This window comes from Myxocyprinus asiaticus, chromosome 39 (genome assembly GCF_019703515.2).
Source record: "Myxocyprinus asiaticus isolate MX2 ecotype Aquarium Trade chromosome 39, UBuf_Myxa_2, whole genome shotgun sequence".
NCBI classification, from domain to species: domain Eukaryota; kingdom Metazoa; phylum Chordata; class Actinopteri; order Cypriniformes; family Catostomidae; genus Myxocyprinus; species Myxocyprinus asiaticus.
In genome coordinates this window covers 15,549,339-15,571,390 of record NC_059382.1, presented here as the reverse complement: position 1 = coordinate 15,571,390, position 22,052 = coordinate 15,549,339, and the positions used below count along the sequence as shown (strand labels likewise).

The 22,052-nt window shown below is 40.5% G+C and overlaps 1 protein-coding gene across 7 annotated transcripts in view; it reads left to right on the top strand.

Moving 5' to 3' along the window:
* The window catches only part of LOC127430254 (BCAS3 microtubule associated cell migration factor-like), a 302,893-nt gene that overhangs the window by 258,044 nt on the left and 22,797 nt on the right, over positions 1 to 22,052 (top strand). For all 7 annotated transcript variants that reach the window (XM_051679932.1, XM_051679931.1, XM_051679928.1 and 4 more), the window contains one exon: positions 19,927 to 20,094. In XM_051679932.1, the coding sequence (XP_051535892.1) occupies positions 19,927 to 20,094 (168 nt within the window). The remainder of the gene's footprint in view (positions 1 to 19,926; positions 20,095 to 22,052) is intronic.

Sequence of the window (22,052 nt, the reverse complement as noted above, 5' to 3'; positions counted from 1 at the left end):
GGGGCATTGTTGTGAGGTGATCACCGAGAGGTGGTAAAATAGCCACCTGGACACATGGGATGCTCCGGGCTAGACGTTTGGCTGTGTGGTTAAGGTTTTAGGGTAATGGTAGGCCACCGCCACATCTCATTCAAGAAGTTCCGCTTTTGCCGGGCTGAAAATGGGCGTGTCTGTGAAATGGTTTTTTTTGTTGGTTAATCTGCAGACAGTGGCAGGCCCATTTCACACTGAATTCCACCCTGTGGGGCCGTGGCTAATTGGACAAATTTGCACAGCGGGGAAGGAGGCACAGAACGGCGGGAGGCTTGATATATGGGCACAGGGCTGCAAAAGTACAGGCTAAGCTAGCCAGTCACTCACACACACAGTTACTCACACACTGTGTGTGGGGGGAAGTTTGTGTATGTGCTTTATATATGTTATAGAAATATTATACAACATATTTCTACCATTTATATTTACATAGACATCAAATGTAAAATACTAAATAATACAAATAAAATGTAGATTTTTTTTAAACAATACCTTTAAATCTATGTCTGTTTTTTTATTTATTTGACTTACGAATTATTGATGAAGACAACACTCCATATTGTAAAATTTTATTTTGATCTCTTCACTGTTTTGTTGTAATTTTACGGTATCAGCAGTCTTTTGTATTTTTGTCTTTGACTTTGTAATGATAGCAGGCCATCATGATCACTTATGGCCTTCTTACACAGACACTGGAAGCACTGGATCCTGCTGCCTGTAGAGAAATCCAAGTCAAGGAATATCTCCGTAATTACTTGTACCGACTCGGAGTTTGTAAAAAAAAATAAAAACAGCCTGTTAAAACACAGCAGACCTTGTGTAGTATGAAGTCCAGAGTGTAATTGTTTTTTCTACATGTTACATACTTACTGAAACCTCTGTTTCAAAAGGGGGCAGATGAGACAGATATGTGAGCTGCGGTCACAGAGAACACATTTTTATGCCCATCTGTGCTGTTTTTCTATTGTTTTTCTATGTAAAGATGCACTAGATGAACGTCTTTGACTGTTCTCGCACATCTCACTGTTTGTTTTTCACATGCATTCTGTTCCATTGGTAGCTTTTTTTTTTTTTTTTTTTTTTTTTAAAGCAAGAACGTGTTCTGTCTTCTTAGTGGCCACTTAGTGATTCTTCTAGAACCTCACAGCTTCTGTTTCATTTTTTTTTTTTTACAATAGCTGGGCTAAAGTCCCTTTTTATGTTTCTTGATTTACTTATGATCTATTTCAGTTTTTTCATCTTTGAAGTTGTGAGTGATTCTTTAATTAATAGTCTCACTGGCTTGCAGAAGGCCTGTCGACTACGGCTCAAATGAAGACATGGGAGTGGAAAGTGCTGTCTGTGAAGGCTGTGAAACAGCCCAAATTTTAATGGGTGGTAATTGCAGCGGTCGAGCACGTGTGAAGTCAGCCCTCTGGAATTAAGATGCAAGCTGTACGCTCCGGCTCTAATCACGGCTTGGCCACGCTTCCTTCATGTGCATGTGTGATGTGTGCAGGTTATAAGCAACAGTTTCATCAACGCCCTGGACATATAAATCTTGGGCCAGAAATCACCGCAACACCAGCTGGGCTCCAGCTCTCTGCTCCACTTTGGCATGGTGAAAACTACATGTAGATGCTCTCTTTTTAACACACATATACACATAAATCTGGGCAGCCATGCATCTCGACCCACATAATGGGAGATTTCTGCACCCAGACCACAACTAATACAGAAAATGATAGTGGAAGGAGGTCGCCGTGGCCTGGCCTAAATCTGACAGTGATTTTCTTCGGCTCACTTGTTGTTGTTGTTTTTCTGTCATAGCTGCAGTGCTGGCTTGGGGCTGGGCCCTGGGCTCTTTGACGTGTTTTCTGCAGGGGAAGATCGGCCACAGATTATCAGCCTTCCTCCATTGTGGCAGACATGCATCCGTCTGCTCTTTCTCATACCGAACTATTTGCCTCCTTCCCTCGCATTGCCTCGCCTCACTGGCTCATCTGGCTTTAGTTACCTCATATTACTGTTCCAGCACTTTGCCTCATCCTTCTCTCTGTTTCTCTCTTTTTATTTCTACCACTATCTGCTGCTCTTTTTCCTTAACTTTTTCTGCATCTCTGGCAAAAAAATAAAAAATAAAAAATCATTATCAGTGCACCTCAGCATAGCTACTCTTGGTCAGCAAGCCTGACAATGCATCATTGCTTATAATTCAGGTTGTTTTAACTGGAATGTCAGTGGTTCTCAACCAGGGGCGCATGGCCAACTATGGGGCCTCAACAACTTCCAAGGCCCCAAGATGGCTTAAAATTGTTTAAAATATGTTAATAAGCTTTAATATAATGATCTTTAGTTCATAAAAATTAGGGACATTTAAATATTGTCTTGGACAATGGGGGTACTTGGAGTCAAAAAGATTGAGAATCGCTGTTAGACTAATGCAGTTTTAGCTTGATTGTTTGCTCACAATAGATATTTGTAAATAATTTGGTTGAATCTCACAAAGAAATAAGAAAATATATTTTGCATAAAGAAAATAACATCCTATTTTAAGACATTAAGTACAGCAAATACTTTATTATGTATACTTATTATGTACTTTAGGCTACTGGGAATTCAAAGGGGGGGGGGGGGGACTCTTAATGGTCCTTAAGAGTCTGTTTTCTTATTTTTTTATTTTTCTCTTTTGATTTGAATTGATCACATTTCTCCTTCACTTTTGAATTTTCGTGAGATTCACCCATTTAGTGTTTGTGCTATAGGGCTTTACTGATTTTTAGATCAGTTACTATCAGAAATAACTGGTAATTATTTATTTTAGTTATTAATTAATATTTAAATTAAATAATAGAATCTAACTCATTAAAACCTCATATGGGGCTCCAGTAAATGTAGTGCGCTACGTTTAGGAGCGGGTTTGGTTATTAGCAATAATTAATAATTATCAAAGATAATTATTAATTATTGAAATCAATAGAATATTAATTAGGATTAATTTCACTGGGGCACCACCCTGGAATCAGGAAATAATAACCAGATAGTATAACAGTCTCAATATTAGATTGTTCTCTTAGGAAAATTGACATCCGAATTTCGATTTTCGAAAAGAAACAATGAATGAAGGCTTGGATCCGAGCACTGACATCCCGTCAGCATGACACAGGTGTATGCAAAACAAACCAAAACACTTCTCTTTGAAATATAACAAAGTTTATTTATGCAGTAATATCAATTAATAATTAATACAATGCAGTCAATAAACTTCCGACTTACAACTATAACCTAAACAGTGATATGATTAGATATGGAAATCAAAATAATCCTATAACACATGAGGGTGTGTGTGTGAGAGAGAGAGTGTGTGTGTGTGTGTGTGTGTGTGTGTGTGTGTGTGTAAGGAGGGACACGCACAAAATGGCGGACATGACTCTCGTGGAGAGTATGTCATGCGAGACTTCCGGCCAGAGAATATGGCCGCGAATGTGGGCGGAGAGAAACCAGTCAATAGCGTCTACCAGTTACCACGTGTATCCGCTTGTACGATAGCTTAGGGTCAAAGCTGAGCTTTATCACGAAGCTATCTACTAGCCAAAAATGTGTGCGAGAATGTTTGTGAGGGGTCGTGTGTGTGTGTGTGTGTGGTTAGTACGAGGGAGAGAGAGAATAAAGTGACGGCCCCAAAGCCGATTTCGCGATCGTGGGAGAGAAAGCAGCTGTTAGTTTATCACTCAGAGACGTGGTGGATGGCTCGTAAACCGTCCCGTGGTCTTTGATTCTTTAATGGATAAACTCAGTGTGCCGGTCTCACCCGCGATGGCGGAAATGCACAACAGTCCAATGTGGTTGGACTACAGCACAGCAAATCTCATTCGTGATAATTAATACCTTGAGTATTATTATTAGCAGTGAGCGGACTCGGCGGTCCATAAACTGTACAAGCAATAACCTTGATACACAAGAATAACACACTATAATATTCTGTCTCTGCCCAGATGTAAACCTCTTACTTGAATCATATGAGGATGTAGAATGTGTGTTCATCCGTCCTTTAACTCCGACTCGGTTCCTCGAGGCTCGGGTGATGACGGGAGGCCATTTCCTCGCTCTGTTGGCGGGCAATACCGGCTGCTGATTCTCAGCGGGCTGGCAGAGAAATCAGCGACGTCGACTTGATTGAAGATGGAAGAGAAATCTTTTCTCTCTTCACTTCTGCAGGCAAATGGATGAAGATGCGGATTGCTCGGCGGTCTCCTTCGGATCCGTTAGAGTGTTCGGTGGAACACAGAGTAATCTCAACACGTCCAGCGAGATGGAGATTGTATGGCCACAGTTTCAAGTTAGACGTTACTTCCTTGTACCACGAGGCTACACCTGAGAGCAGCGATGAGCTGTGTCTACACACGGCGAGCAAAGTTGCTGGAAGCAAATCCTGGAAGCATTTCAGAGATATTTCTACTCCTGATGACGTCATGGTTGAGGGGCGTTCTGTCGTGTGCCTCATCCAATAGGAGTTGAGAGTTCGATCCTTTAGTGAGCAAGGCTTCATGGGATTTGTAGTCTGTTTTGGACTCCCTTTGTTTGATTTTGGCGCGGTTTTTATCAGTAAGATTTATGACTTTGAATGTGGGCCTGAGTTAGGTTTTACGACTGTGTTAGGCCTGCCTTTGTCTTCTATCTGAATACATGAGGCCCAACAGTGCCATTATTAGAAAAATCACCAGAGCCCATAAAGGATCTCTGCTCACATTGTGCCCATCTTTTCAATGGATTATTCCAACATCTTTCCATTTAAACATATTAGAGTCGTGTCTCAGCACACTCATCAGGCTCTGTGTCTCTCTGTTTGTAGTGGTGTGGTGTTCAGGTCGTGGTTAGGATGATATCAGGCTGATATGATGAGGCCGTTCCAGCTTCCCTCTGTTTCTCCCTCTTCCGCTCTCAGATGATGTGGTTGTGGTTTTCGCAAAGAGGTCGCCGTTTCAGACGTTAGCTCAGAGCCCATTGTCCGTCAAAGACCTGAGCAGACATGGCGGCTTCCAGATTTTCACAACTTTCACAGTACTGCTTTGCTTGGTTAAGGAGAAATCTAACTATCTATTGCATAATTTTTTCTGCACCCAAAACAGATGACCTTAACTCTAAGTTGTTCAAAATCCATGCATGTTGATGAAGAGCAATCCTACTGAATCCTAGATCTCTGCTGCCTGCAGCCTGGGTGAAGGAAATCTGACTGTCTCTTTGGTCAGGGAGAAGTTTTGCTCTGGTGCGGGCTGCCTTGCAGTGGATCAGATCTTATTCTGACACTCTGTCCTACTGCTGGGTTTTGGGGGTTGTGTGTGTGTGTGTGTGTTTGTGTGTGTGTGTGTGTGTGTGTGTGTGTGTGCACGTGCACGTGCACAATACTTTTGAGCTCACTCAGTCTCTGTGCTCTAGCTGGATCTTCACTGAGTGAATCATTGCTCTCATTCAAGCTGTGGAGACAGAGGCTCCTGCCAATGAGACTGACTGCAGCTAGTGAGTGATCACTCATCCAGGGCATGTGAGGTGTGAGCTGACCAGGCGATTTATGTTCTCCCTTTGTGAATAGTGTCTCACAAAGCCAAATTGTTAGCGAAAAATTTGATCCTATTAATATCATATTGTTCTTAGCTGGTCAGAGACAAATGTCTTAATGTAGTCCACATTGTGACCTCTGTTTCTAAGTGAAAGGTATCATTTTGCAGTAATACTGCAGGAACTTTTTTTAAGAACTTCCACCATTCTTAGCTGCAATTGATGTTCACTGAAGATATATATACAATTTACAATGTCTCCTCTCCTGACTGGGTGTTAGCACTTTCATTCATGTTCACATTGGTGTCCAAAAGACCATATTTTGGATTTTTCTTTTAATTTAAGATTGGAAATAAAGTTTTATGGTTTTGAAAAATGTAAAACAAAGCAAAGTTGCGTAAAATGAAGATACAATTCTATACTATTTTTAGGTCACTTAACAAATGTAAGCAAATTTGTGATAGTGACCATGTTAACTGTGCAAAAGTTCAAATTTGCTCTTTAAAACATTTTCAAATCATGCCAGAATAACATGAATCATCAGGTTTTACATAAACTTGAGGAATCCATGTCAGCTCAAGTGCATGCTTTCATGAAAGTAAAAGGGGGACATGCCAAATACTAAGAAATTCTGATATTTTCGATTCAACCTTTCATTAATAATGTCCTAAGTAATGGAAAAAAAGCATCATATTTTAAAAGAATGCAAAATGGAAGCATTCTTCACTCTTTTTGGAGAAACAGAGGGAGGGTTTAATCTGAGAATGCATCTTATTTTTGCATAGTTCCCAGGCGTGCTCTTTTGCTCCTGCAGCATGCTCAGCAACAATGCTGGTTGGGCTCTTCTTAAATCCGGTTAACCTGTCTCCATTTCCATGCCATCTTGTGAGAGCTAGGCACAAACACTTGTGTATAAGAGCCATGTTTCTGCTCCCAACCATTTAAAAAAACATCAATGAGGTCTTTCATTTATTGTTGTATTCCATCTGGAACCATTTTGTCATCGACAGGTACATTTTGTGCTTTTGTGTATAAGCCGTTTCTTACAAAAACAATATTTCTTTATATATATTTCTTTTATATACCTTTTGCAGTGAAAAGTGGTGCCAAAATGCATGATAAATGGTGGGCAGAGGCATCACTGTAGCTGTGTACAGTAATTTAATTTATGTAATTTTACATCAAAGCCATGGATTATCTAATTTAATCTTTAAAAATATTGCCAATAAATAAGGCCTAACAGAAACTTTTGTGCAGAATCTGAGCCTTGAGTCCTGCCATTGTTTCGTGAAATATAATTAATTTTCACGCGTTTTTGAGTATTACGAAGCTAATGGATGTGTATTTGTGTGAGTGACAATAGGTTGGATTGTATGACACTACGCCAAAGGTGGGGTAGTTGGACTTCAAGGGGCATGGAAAGAGAGTGACCCTGCTTCACAGGTTGAAAAGCAGACTCCTGTGCTCCTGTGTTTGGCTTGGCCTGCTCTAGGGCAGATCGATGGTCTGTAAAGTGGATTTGTTATTGCCTTGTTTGCTTTGGAAGCTCTTGAAAGTGTCCGGCTGATTACAGTACCAGATGTCATTGCACACATTACCGCTCAATGTTGCTCCTTCTCTTTCTTTTTTTTTTTTTTTCAGGCTGGCTTGCTTTCTATATATTTTTTTAATTATTTTGCTTTCATACATGTTTATGCAAACCTGGCTGGTTTTAAAGTGTATCCATTTGTTTTTTTGTTGTTATTTTTGTTTTGTTTTTAAATCTTATTTTAAGTTGCTTTGCGTTAATTCTGTTGGTAGCCCTTGACCCTTTGTAACACTGAGTTAACTGTATTTACTCTCTATTCTTTGACTCTTTTCAGCTCACCATTCCAAGTGGATTGATATGCTTTGCTATACATCTTTACGTCTGATTTTATAGCTAAAACTCAGGTTTAATTGACCACACATTTGATGTCAGCTAGATTTAATCAGTGGCACACACATACACATAAGCATTGTTGTTTCCGCCATTGTGGCAAAAGTTCTTTACAATTGTTGGTATGCTAAGTAATACTTGGTCCAGATTACTGGTTTAAACCTGTCTCAGCGGAGACCTTGCACCCCAAATGAGGAGATTTGAGAAGACTTGGTCAAGGCTACCAAGGGAGACCCATTCGTCTGTTTAGGACAGCTTGTTGTGGTCAGGATAAGCAGCTTTGAGAGCTGGAAGGAGAGAATGAGTGAAATCCCAGGTGGACAGCTGGATTTGGCCACAATCATCATATCAGATGGTCCTCATTGGCACCAAGATCCTGGAACACACAGTGTTCCTCTCCATTCCTCAACTCCCTGACTTTTGAGACTATTCCTCCCTCATCTGCCTCTCCAGTAAGATTACTTTCACTTAAGAGGGTTTAGACTTACTGTAGACTTTAGGAAACTGTGGCCACACTGCACCAAACAGTCTGCAGAATAACCACAAAATGCTCAGATTAAAGACACATTAGGCAGTGATTTCTCATTGTCAAATGGGATTGTGACAGACTGCGGCATGTTCGAATGAAAATCTGCTCTCTGTCTACTCTTGTTGCTGCCAAAGTGGGCCGTGACCTTTGCCTGGACCCTGGGGATGGCATTTGGGCTGCTAGGTCGATTTTTTGGCAGCATGGGTGGTGCTCACACTGGCCAACCCGTAAGTCTGGAGATCAGGGCTGTTATTACTGCGAGGAGGCACCGTTTCATGCCACCACATCAGAACCCAATGGTCCAGCGCTCAGCTCTTGCAAGAACGTGCTTCCCTCCTACGAAACCTATAATTGAACTTTCGGCACAGTACAGAAAGTGTTTATAAGTGATTATAAGCAATATGTTTCTCTAAATTAGGCCTTTAATTAGTGCCACAGCTTGTTTTTCTGCTTCAATTGTGACAGTTTTTTTATTTTTTTTAATTTTTAAGTTGCGGTCTCTGTTAAGAATAGCAAGGCCAAAGTTCTGGTTGTTTTCATAAAATAACAATGATAAAAGGGTTAGTATTGCTAAGCCACACAAAGAGAGAGAAAAGACTAAGGGTGAGGCCCTTTCACCCAGGGACATTTCTTCACACTCTCACTTTTATGTCCTCTAAATGCAATACACAAATTAAGAGACTACCATTTTGCTACGCTAATATCCTCTTTGCAATGTCTATTTGGCTCTGAACACAAGAAAAGCTTCACTTTTGTTATTATTTCTCTTTAACCCCATGTCTGCATTCCCAAAGTAAAATGACCTTAAACTTCTCTGTTCAGAAATCTCTCTTCATGCACAACCTTAATATAGTGCAGTCATGCATGGACAGATAGGAAAGCTAACAGCAACTTTCCTGAGTGAGGTTGTATATAAATATTAGATGGGCATATTGTTCAGGCCAATTAATTGACCAATATCTGGTCAGTTTAAGATTACCGGCTTCAACCAGTAACCAATTAAAAAAAGTGGTATTTCCCAGTTGTCCCTGTTTAAAAGTCTTCCGGCAGTCTTTTCAAAAACTGTTGTTACCTTTGAGTAAAAATTGTGTAAAATAAGGGCCTCCTTGATTTTCACAATTTCGAGTAGGTCTACCATTAAATTGCATTATGTATCAGTTTTATAATGGGCACTGGCCAATTGCCCTCTATATCTATATTTGTTGACTACTATTGTACAGTATATACAATGTATATAGTTCTTTACAGATGTTATGTGATTTAGCCTAGTGACACATTGTGCAGCAGTGTGGTAAACTCATGATCTGTCATTTAAGAGAAGGATTCAGCCTCCTCAGACCTGGTGGCCAATCAGGCCGTTGTTCCAGTCAGGTGTAACACTGGCTCAGATCAATCAGATCACTTTCTCCCATAGTGCGGCCTCTGTGGTGCACATCACCGGTCTGATAGATAATGTCATCTGACAAGGCCAGGGCCCTGTGGACATGTCTGTGTGAGAGGGGAACGCTTTGGCGCTAACCTCCCTTCTCAAAGCCAGCTGAGACCTCTGTCCTCTGCACGTCTTCACTCTCTCTCTCTCTCTCTCTTTCTCTCTCTCTCTCACTTACTCTTGTTTTCTCTTCTCCCCCATTGGTGGACATGAGACAAATTGGTGGCTGTGCGATTTTAACTTAGTTAGCCGGACGAGCACAGAAATCACCGTCGCCATGTCCATCTGAGCATCCCTCCTCATTACAAATGAGATCATGAAGTCCCTCCATGTGCCCTGAGCATGACCTCCCATTTCTTCTCACATGAGAATATCTCCATTATGTGCTGCCATTTATTCGTAGTGCATTTAGGCAACAGTAAACAGAATGCAGCGTAAGTTTATGTTTTTGCTGGGTCATTTCCAGACTGGAAGTGTGAACTATCCAGATCCTTGGAAAAGCAATCACAGTAAATAAATGCTGAGAGGAAAGGGGCCTGTAGATTTGTCTACATTAGTTACATGAATGTGCATGCATATGTAGCACATGTATGATGCTTACGACTGAACTGAAAGCATTTGATTCTTTGTTTCTGGGCAGATCAGTCTCTGACCTCAAAAAACAATAAAAAAATGCTATACTATCATTCCATAACTGTCAATAATTTTTTATGACAACACATTGTATTGTCATGTTGTACACTTGATTCTTCAAGGGGACGTGCTACACAAAAGGCGAAAGCTTAATATATCCCTGTTTTATTGAGAATATTAATGTTTATGAGCATAGTCATATGGATGTAGCCATGGACCTGTTCCTTTAGTCAAACCATATGTACCGGGAATTTAACCTATCAAATGTATTTATTGCATGAAACTAATATGCACCTTACTGTCCTCATGTACGTCTTTATGGCTTGGAGGAATTAGAAGTGTATGTGTGTGTGTGTGTGTGTGTGTGTGTGTGTTTGAGAGAGCGTACAGGTGTGTGTTTGTGTTATGTGGGGATTAAGGCCATGTCCATCCGTCAACTGTGGGCTGGCAGACCCAGGCTGTGCGGGGGCTCAGGTTTCCGCCGGCAACAGCAGACTGATGGATGGGGTCTGTTGGGATGGGCTGTATTGTGATTAATGTGAATACTCACCCCCAGCGCTAGATTATACGCATCTCTCATAGATCTGAGACACTACACACACACCTTCACATCCACACACATAAAAAGCTTCGTCGACACCCTGTGATGATTATGAGTGCGTGTGTGCATGCAGTATTTTATTTTTTGGACGCTGACATGTTCGCAAGTCTCTGACGCAGAGTCCAAATACAAGGCTCAAGTTTTTGCTATGAGTCTAATCTTAGTGTATTAAATCTCTTTTGGTCAAGTTACAAAGACCTTCAACTTTTAAAAATGCACCTTTTTTCTGTTATATTTGTTACGCTACGTCTAGATTTTTTTAGGGCAAGAACACTTTCGGTCTGAACAGACTTAAGGGAAGTCTCAAGTCAATTTTTTTGTGTTTTTGTGACTTAAGTGCATCTCTAGTCTGAGTCTCAGACTAGTTTCAGTCTCTGTCAGGAAGTATTGTTGTTTCATGATCAGTTGAGTTGGAACAATTTAGTCTATTTAAACATCCTTATCTGAGTGACTGATTCTTGGAAAGTATCTACCAATATCGCCATTTGCCAAAAAGCAATTACATGTAACTTGGGAACTCTTGCCATTTGCACACCAAACAAGCCCAAGGAAATTGAAAAGAGCTTAGATCAAATTAACTTATTGTTAATTTTGAATAAGATTTGATAGTGTTTTGAGTTAGACCCAATAGGCTTTGGCTCCAGCGAGCACAGGAGGGGCTCAGTATGTTCCAGCCCTGTCAGAGAAATGAATGCACTCAAGTAGCTGTGAAACACATTAGCTTCTCAGCATAAACAAGACGTCTGCCTCATTAAGTTACTGTGTAATACAATACTCTTCCATATCAATTAGGCGTCCCTGCTGCTTTGGATCACTGTAAATGACTTCTCACTCATTTGCTCTCCATCATTAATGGTGCTAGACCACATTCTGTTTACATTGACTCTATCGGCTTCATTTATTAGAGGACTTACAAAAAGCCTCTGGCTAGCGTGGGACACACCTAATATGCTATCTTGTTTAACAGAGAAGCATATATTACACTAATACACCAAACTTAGGCATGAGTGGTGAAAGACTGAACCAATCAACACTTGGATGCGTGGATGCATGTGTTTGCGTGAGTTTGTGTGTGTGAACCCCGCCAAACAAGGCCATGGGGGTTGCTCTCTTCACCCGAGCTGTCAGAGAGCAGGGGCAGTTTGTCAGAAAAACACCTTGCAGGGTCTGCTCTGTTTCAAGCATATTATTCCCCTTTAATCACTGTCCAGGCCACAGTACTCTTCATTATTAATGCCGTCAGACCCCCAGCCACATGCAGCTGCACAGTGCCCCGAAAAAGTGCCCCCCAATTCAAATCAAGGCAGCAAGAAACAAGTGCCGTTGAGAAAGACAGAGTGCCGTTGTCCTAAGCAACATCACACTCATTTCTGCCTTCGTTTATTTCCCTCACTGTGCCATTAAGCCCCTGCTACAATCACAAACCTACTGACTGAACACCAAACACGAATACCGCAAAGACTGTGGCAGCCACGGCATTCGATAATGCAGACGTTTGATGTTGAGTAATGGGGTTCTGGGGGTTTCTGAGAGCAACTAATGAGAGGAGCGGCTTGAACTTTGAATATTAGGTGAAAGGCAAGAGTTCAAACTCTCTTTCTCTGATAGAAGTCAAAAGAGAATTGGACTTTATTTAACCTGTGGGTTTGATATTGTGGTCATCGGCACTTTATACCCTCACCAATCACAGCATTGCCCCTATTGCTTTAATCATGAATGCAACGAATCCACTTGTGCATTAGCAAGATACACAGAGAAACAGCACCTGTGCACTCAGTATCAGATGTGGGCCTGTGAAGGCACTGGCACAATAAGTTGGTGTTTGCTAGGTTGTAGTAGATGAGTTTTTGTGCCTCCTATTACTCCACATTCTCAGCAAAGTTATAAGAATCTTTCCTATTTCTCATAGACTGAATAAGTGTTTTGAAAGCATATGTATTCAGAGAAGGAATATAAAGGGCATAGTATATGAATACAAAAAGTTTTAGGCCTCTCTATAAGGGATAGAACATTCTGTCATCGTTATTCCCCCTACAGTTGTTCCAAACATGTATGACTTTCTTTATTTCGTGGAACACAAAAGAGATGTTAGGCAGAAGTAGCTGTAGTTGGTACCACACACAAAGCTTTAGATCCACAATGCTCTCTTTGTTATTAAAGGTTTAAGGCTAATTGTCAGACTATGCTCTGTTTTCCTAAGTTTGCAGACCTGGCTTTTAGAGCAGGGCAGAGAGTGCTGTGGCTGAGTGAGTCGGAATCCATTGTGTGAAAGAGAGTGTAAAAGCCCAGTGAAGGTATTGATGGGATTACTCACACACTCACAGCTAAAGAGGGAGAGTGAAAAGAGAGAGCAAGGGAGTTAATGATTTAAAAGGCAGTGTAATGTAATGAGAAAAGGGCCTCAGAGGTGGGGGGAAAAATACTTCCTTGTGGCCATCTATCTGACTGCTAATCCTTGGAGCTTACACCTACATTAACACTCATACATCGCAGGTAAACACTTTTGGCAGCTTTTGGGTCCGAATCACTTTGGCTGCGGCGCGGTCATCTTCAGAGCTGTCAGTCTAGCTTTTCAGGAGCCATTGATGCCATGTGCGCCTGTAAACTGGCGGCACTTTAAAGTAGGGTCTGAGTGAGAGCCAGTGAAAGCAGGATGCACACCAAGGAGCTTGAGGGCATGGAAATAAAGCCGTCCTGAGTGCCCAGTGTCATTCTTATCTGGAGAGTTGGATGGTTTGATATCTTAAAAGAGGACAGTCACTCGAGCAAGGCCATAATCAGCTGATAATGAAGTTTACTTAAAGGGATAGTTCACACAGAAATGAAAATTCTGTAATAATTTACTCACCTTCATGTTGTTCCAAAGCCGTATTACTTCTTTTCTTCCTTTGAACAAAAAAGATTGACAAATGTGACAGCCTCAGTCACTATTCACTTTCGCTGTATGGAAAAAAATGCAAATATATCTGCAAGCAGCAATTCTGGGGCCAGGCAGACTGCCGAAAATCAACGCTTGAATGCTATATTCAAAACGGTTTAAAATACACAAACCAAATTACTTATAATGTAATAGAATTTCATTTCACTTTTGACCAATAGGAGGTATTGCAACCAAATTGATTGGTATTGTCAGGCGGTGGTTATATTGGCACAATATAAAATTCGTGTCGATTAACCAAAGCGTTGAAAAGATACAGCCTCAGATTTTTTTTGGCATCATGGCATAAAATTTGTTGTTGCATTATAGGAGAACGGTTTGGATAACTTTTTGCAAGCATGGTGTAATGATGGAAGGCCACATTTGGTAAAGGTCTGATGAACGGCCTAGGACTAGTTCACAAATGTAGACTTTGTTATATAATCTCAAATATTTCACGAATGATTTGACTGACACCAATGTTTCTTGAGGCAAAGTTGCTCAAAATGAGGACAGCAATCATAAAATATGAATTACTTGTGTTTTTGTGAAACACTGCGCTATACAAAACCATTAACGCGCATGTAAAATGTAACAGCATTAACCGGTGCCCAATTTAATTGTCAAATTTTGAAAAAACCTCTCGGGCAAAGAGTCAAATATGTCCCCCACATTTCATTCTGATCGGCCTTTGTTAACCTTGTCTAATAGCTGAATTGGCCATTTTGGTGGCCAATGGCAGCCATGTTCTGCAAGCAGCAAAAAGTCAAGCCCATCATCGGCAGCTTGAACAAACAAAGAAGCATGATGACAAGTTTCAAGTCAAGATCAGATGAATGCTGTAGGAGGAGTTAGAAAAAGTATAATTTCAATGAAATTAAAAATGGTGGACATGCAATAGGGCGGACCATGGGAAATATAGCATTATTGTCATGACCATTACACAAGAAACTGGATGAGACCAGTCTCATGAACATAGGCCAAATTATTTGATTATAGACCAAATTATTCATGATTTTAGGCCACACTATTAAGTAGTTATGAGCAATGAAAGCTATTTTTCATATTTCTTGACCAGTAGGTGGCACTGTGATAGCTATAACATGCGGCAAGTTTTGTTTTAATAGGCCAAAGCATAACCAAGATTCAGCCTTGTTTAGCATGCTTGCTGTCAAATTCGTTGATGATTGGCCAATGGCAGCCATGTTCGTGTATATATATACACTACCATTCAAAAGTTTAGGGTCACTTACTCATTCTTCTTTTTTTTTTTTCTTTTTTTTTTTACATTTTAGAATAAAAGTAAAGTCATCACAACTATGGAATAATAGAAATGGAAATATGGGAATTATGTTGTGACTAAAAAAATCCCAAATAAATAAAAACGATGTTATATTTTATCATCTAGTGGCCACACTTTGCCTAGTTTTTGCATAAATGTACTCTTGGCATTTTCTCAACGAACTTCTTGAGGTATCACCCTGGGATGCTTTTTAAACAGTATTGAAGGAGTTCCCATCTATATGCTGGGCACTTAGTGGCTGCTTTTCTTAATTATTCGGTCCAAGTCATCCATCTCAAAAAAAAAAAATTTTTAAATAAGATTTTAGTTTTGTAATTAAATAAATTAAAATGTTGGCACAATTATATTTTTATCTACAAAACTAATTTCAAACATTTAAGCATACGCCTTCAGATCAAAAGGTTCATAAGATCATGAGAAACTTTTCAGGCAGGTGACCCCAAACTTTTGAATGGTAGTGTATATGTGACTGTCCTCATGGTCAATGATGGCAACTCCCACAAAGACACTGCATGCAAATTTTGAAGTCAATTGGACCAACCATTCTGTAGTTACAGCCACTTTCACGTTGTTTCCTGTTATAGCGCCACCAAGTGGCCAAGCCCCGCAATTTTTTCTATGTGGTCTCAAATTGAGCTCTTATATAAGTGTGTCAAATTTGGTGAAAATATCTCATGCCATTTAAGAGTTATATCCATTTACATAAAAGTGGAGACAACGTTTAAAATCGTCAGCCTGTTTTTGGCCCTAAGAATCGAAATTTTGCAATGTTCTTCCCTATATCAAAGAACTTGCTTACAGCTATTTTACTAGTGGTGGTTTCATTCTGATTGGACGAATGGCATAGAAGCAATTCGCTAAAGTAGTTTCGAACTAATTTTAAAATGGCAACAGGCCATAAGGCGAACCATTGCAAATGTGATATTGTTGCGCTCGGCAAGTCCTCAGGAACATAACGTGACCAGTCTCGTGAAAATAGACCAGCGGCATTAAAATTTATAAGCTCACAAAGTTATATTATTTCATTTTTGGCCACTAGATGTCGCCGGACCTTCAGGGCGTAGTGCTGATGACACATTCAAAGTTTCATAATGATAGGCCAATGCCTTCCTATAATACACCATTTTAGGACAAAATTCAAAATGGCCGATGCCAAAAATGGGAACATCGGGTATCGTTCGACTCTGTATGTAGCACTGAATGTAAAGAGACAAGTTTTGTGATTTTCCGCCAAACTGTTCAAAATTTATAAGCAAAAATAGCACCAACACTTTTTTTATAAAAAATTTTTTAATATCTCCTGACCCATAGGGTGCACGGAAATTGAATCCATGGTTTGCTTTCGATTTGGCATGAGCTTGGGAATTGGTGGAAAAAAATAATTTTGTCTCTAAGACATGAGTGAAATTTTGAACTGTTGGTGGCGCTAGAGGGCTTGAGATAAAGACTCCAAATTAGCTATGGTATCACTTCAGACTGTCCTCTACCTGTGTGCAACATTTCATAACTTTCCCATGAATGGTTCTATGGGTTGCCATAGGAAACATATACAGAAGAATAATAAAAATAAAAAGAACACTAACAAACAAAAGGCGAAAAAAAAACTAACATTCTTCCTTACGTATACTTTTGTGTTTAAGTGAAGAAGAAAGAAAGTCAAAGGGGTTTGGTGCAGCACAATGAGTAAATGATGATAGAAGTAAAAGATTTTGGTGAACTATCCCTTTTACTTACTACAGGCATATTGCCACCATTTCACCATTTTGTTTTTATTAAACTAAGTATTCAGGTGATTGATAAAATGTGGCAGACTTGTTTCAACCTGACATTGTCGAATGAAAGATACTTTGCTTCTTTTGTATTCCATTAAAGCAGTTGTAGCTTGTTGAAGGTCTTCTAGTACCATGGCCGAATGGTTAGTGCACACTGCAAGTTCGAATCCAGCTCGCAACAATTCCCGATCCTAATCCACCTTCACTAATCCTTTCTCCCCATAATTTACCATCCTCAGTCTGTCTATTCTCCTCTAAATAAAAACGATGGAAGGGGCAGTTCAAGGAGATGCCTTCTTGGACAAATGACAATGCGTGATTTAGACACTGCCCATTTTCCCCTAGAAGGCTGTTTGTTTTCAGATACAAGTGACCAACATTTCGCAAGTCTGACACACTTTTTTCTGACATAATTGCTTTTTAGCTCAATTTCACTTATGGCTCCTCAATAAAACCTAATTGAATTAGTCCCACCTTTGCCTGATGGTGCTGTTCTTTTATTTGCTTATGTTCCTGTGGTCCCCCTCGTAGCCCAGAAAAGGGATAATGTATGTTCCCCACATGCCTCAGTGAACCTATGGTAACCCAAAGCTGTTGAGGTGAACACACTCTGAATTAAATAATGAACATCTCAATGGTGTGAGATAAGTAGACCTGCATTTGGTAGCATCTAGGACTGATCCACATGTGTTTTATGATGAAACACAGTGTACTTTTCCCCCTCCTTGTTAAATGTTAACATATTGTCCTCATATCTCTTTCTTCTGTGTGTGTCTGCCCATTCACAACCTATGGCAAACATTTTGTTATTGAACTGGGTGAGGCTGAACTCTGAGGCGTGTGAATAATGCGGAATGTGGGCTGTGGCAGCCGTCAGCCGCTCTGATGAAGACATCTTCCCTATCGAAGGGGATGAACTTCTGACCTTACATCCTCTGTGCCTTTTGCCTTCAGCTTCAGAGTAATGCACTCGGGGCGAGCACTCCAGCTGAGGAGCAGCCTCACAAATCTATTTAAAAGTGCCTTCAGTGACTTTTGACGGGGATGACCCTGACCTTGAGTGGCCGTATTTAATGCTGAATGAAACCTTTTGACAAGCGCTTTGCTCTGCTCAGATGTTTTCTCTTATATGTGATCCAGAAATAAAGTATTGCATGAGAGGACCAGTAAGCTGAAGCATCAGGAATTGTTACGTTTCGAGTTTCGAATCATTGAATGGTCATTATCTTGCGTTATCACTAGCAGTTACATCACTCAACTGGTCAGCATGGGTGCTCACATACATGCGCAACTACTGACCTGTTTTCTGTGAACAAACAAAGTCCCAGATTAAATCCTACATAATCCCTGCAATGATGTCCACACACACAAACATGTACTGAACACTTTGCATGCATGTTGATTGTATTTACATCAGCACTTTCTATTTTCTAGAGATTTACAGCACGACCTTGCAGAGCAACAAATGTCAGCCCATCATAAGGGTTGAAAATTAATTTCTGTAGTTGTTTTTTGGCATGATGAAATATCATAACCCCATATAATATCCAGGGGTGCAGGAATAACATGCCAATCAAAGGAATTAAAGGAAGACATCCATAAGTGGGTGCTATATATAGAAGGAATATCACTGGTGCCTTTGTTCAATTTGCTAGTGTTTTTTGCACTTCAACCAAACAAAGTGAAACCCTTTTAAAATGCACTCTATAATATTTGCATGCATGCTATGCTGACACCTATCGGCGTAGGTGCGACTCATGCAAAAACAGAAGTTTTCAGTTACCGAGGCTGCTGTAAAAACTTGTTATCCGTAGTCACCCATGATTCATATATTTTGCAAGTGAAGGCATCCATTTACAGGGGATTATTGAAATAAAGCAAGAAATATTTGGCTGGTCATATGATCTCAACATAAATATGTGCTGTAGTGTCCTGGCAGCATACAGAACTATGTTTGTTGTCATTCATGACATGTGCGATGACCACGGCCACACAGCTTGGAGGCTGTTGCTTTGATGGTGGACCTGTTGACTTGGGCGATTTCAGTGCTTTGAGGAGTCAATGGCAGGCACAGGACAAACAGCGTTTTATGAAGTGGTGTGAAGTTATCTGTTGTCTGTGAGTCTGGCTGGGCTGGTGTTTTACAGCAGATAACAGCAGGCCCCTTGCCTCCCTATCAGCACAGCGCCACCAGCCGCCTGCGCTCCTCTCTCGCCCGCACATTAGTGCCTGTCAGAGGCCTTGAGTGTGGCTGAGGGTTTGCAGGGGAGCCTAGACAAGGGCAGATAGCCGTTGGCTTGCAGATCAAAGGCCCTTCTGATAAAGCAGCTGTATTTCATGTAGCAGGTATCTGTAATAGAAAGACACCCTAGCAATGCCACAGTCTGAAATTCAGCATCACAGGAGACAGAAGAGCTCCGCTTGCTTTCTTTTCCTCACACCCCTCCTTATGCAATATCTCTTTTATTGGTCTGGGTGCTTATTGTCATTGAGAGTCCAGGAGAAAAAAAAACGAGCTCAGTGTTTTCGTTTGAAGTCATATTGGCCCACAGTGGTGTATTTCAGGGGTCAGTCATTTCCTTTTTGCTATCCTTGTCAGAGGAAGGGGGGTTCGGCTGCGGTCTTGAGCAGTTATGTGTGCCAGATGAAACACATATAGCTGTTTATGACCTCAGAGTTTCTGGTGGATACACCAGCGTAGCTTTAGATAGAGTTTTCAGGTTCATTATGCAGTTCAATTGAGTAAGACCTAAATGAGATTGGAGAGACAGTTAAAGGTGGATGAGACCGATCACTCACAGGAAGCTGCTGGTGAAATGAAATTCCTGCTTTTCTGTTAAAAAAGCCAATCATATTTTTCATAGAGGCATCACCTTTTTACCCTATAACATGCATTTATATTCACTGGACCTGCCAGAAAAATACCCTTGAAGTGTGAAAAAAGAAGCAAATTTATGATATCATTATAGTCAGATTGTATTGTTCATTTGAAATATTGAAGCAAAATTTTGCCAAACAGTTTTGGAAATTTCAGTCTGTCCCCATTCAAATAGATGGGAGCTGTACATTTATGGCAATTACTGACATAATACCAACAAAACTAGGTGCCCTGTGGTAAACTGTACTTGTAAACTGACTTGTCTTAAAATAACTCTTTAATCTATGTAAGAGAGTGCAGTGATAAAAGTGAACTCATTTGACAATGCACTGTGGGTGAAAAATAGTAGACTGAAATGGTGTTTTTTGTTCTCGGCAGGCACGTTTGACCGCAGTGTCACCCTGCTGGAGGTGTGCGGCAGCTGGCCTGAGAGCTTCGGCCTGCGTCACATGTCCTCTGTGGAAGTCACCGAAGAGGGCCTAAAGGAGAGACTGGCAGACGCAATGTCAGAGTCACCCAGCAGAGAAATTGTAGGCTCTGGGACAGGTGAGCACACTCACTAATAGAATTATGCACATGTTAGCAATGAAGGTCAGATAACATAATTCTCCCTGTGATCATGAATTAGAATTAACGGCACAGCTGCAAAGACCCCGTGAAATCAAAATTGAGAGTTTTTTGGCTTTTAGTCCATGTCTATAAGCTTTGAAGCCATCTATAAACTAGTGTATTCCTTAAAAGTGAATGGAAGATATATGCACTTAAAATGTACAGTCTTTCCCTTCCTGGAAAAAAGACCAAAAATATTGATGACTCGTTGCACTACACATATTTTTGTCCAATCAAGTGCTCTCTAGAACTAAAATGTCAATCCCCCTGCAGCCGACTAACAAATACTGTAGCTAATTATGGTTCATGGTTGTAGAGTTACTAACGTTTATTGGCTAATAAAAAAAATTAAATCCTGCTTTAATAGGAAATATGTTAGTTGAAGATGGAAAACTGTGCTTGTCAAGCAATTTCATTAGGTCTTTAAGCTCATTTGTGCAAAAACAACATAGCTTGCCCAAAAATAAAGGAACAACTGAAGTCAAAATGCACCTGTTACCTTTTATGTGCAAAACGGCAGTTGATTTAAAGGAATTTTTAATATTTATTGATGACCCGGCATAGACAGAGCTCAGGTATTGTTGTTGTTGATTTTATTTATTTATTTGTTAAAGACCTACCAAAATGAACCATTAGCCAAGTTTGTTCTTCTCATTTGTAGCTCATTAAGCTCAAAAGCAAACTAACTCTGTCAGAAGTTAAATTGGTAAACCCTATTTTGTTCGAATTACTCTTGATTTTACCTCCGGTGACTAGAGGAATCAGTTACAGAACAATGCAATCCCAAATTGTCGCTGTTTCTTTGAATTACGCTAAGATAAGTATTTGTCTTAGTGACAGGCTCCTGTTGTATTTACATGATTTCTCATATAAATCATCTTTTAGACATTTTATAATAAAAAATTAGGTCATTCACATTAAGGGAGAGACAGAGCGAAATGAGGGGGAACTCTTGACAATCCAAACGTTTAACTCGTTTAGGAAGCTGCCGTTTTTTGGCCCTCCCCCTTCCTCTGAACAAGAGTTTCTTTGATATCTGGGGAAGATGGAGGTTGGATCCTGGATGCTGCTGCTTGAAGCAGCGAGGTCACAAGGCCCTAATGCATTTAGCATCGACTGGCCCTCTCTCGTAGCACGTCTATTAGGCACTAATTTGATTTGTACCTATTCATTTGCAGTCCCTGCACCAGCACCGAGTTGGCCCTCTCCATAATTGGTTCTGTCTCTATTTTTGCATCATTAGATTAAGCCTGACTCCCGGACACTTGTAGTCTGCGCTTGTCCGTCCATTTATACAGCCTAATGTAACACAAAATTCATTACTGATCACATTACACTCAACTTTTGGCCCTATGGGCTGGCGGACGAACATAATGTTAAGCCTCTCCTGAAGCAGGAAACCCAGAGTACAGCCAAAAAATGGATTGTTGCGAGAGGCTCTAAATAAGCAGCACGGTAGCTGGGGACAGGGAGCTGGAGCCTCTGATGAGCGCTAGCCATCAGTTATGTCAGTCTGTGTCTTTTTTCACCCAGACTTAAGGGCTGCAGTTAAGAATCAGTCTCAGACTTTAAGAGATCAAGCTATTTGCATTTGGGTTTTTGTTGAATGTATTGACTAATGTGCTGAGAGTAATGACTGAATATTCCCAATTGCACAATAGTCATACAAAGTATCCTCTTCATTTGTAGGAGGGAAGTGCAAAACAACATTTTCAAAACCGACTAGTCGATATGTTGCTTGAACAACTACTCGTCTTGTCATCTGAGGAAAGCCCTGTATAATTAGGCTGGTTTTGGGTTCACCTGACCATAATCTGACACATTTCTTAGGGTGCGTTTACATAAAACACGTTCTTGCATTTGAAAACAGCTATGGATGAAGTGCAATGGAATGG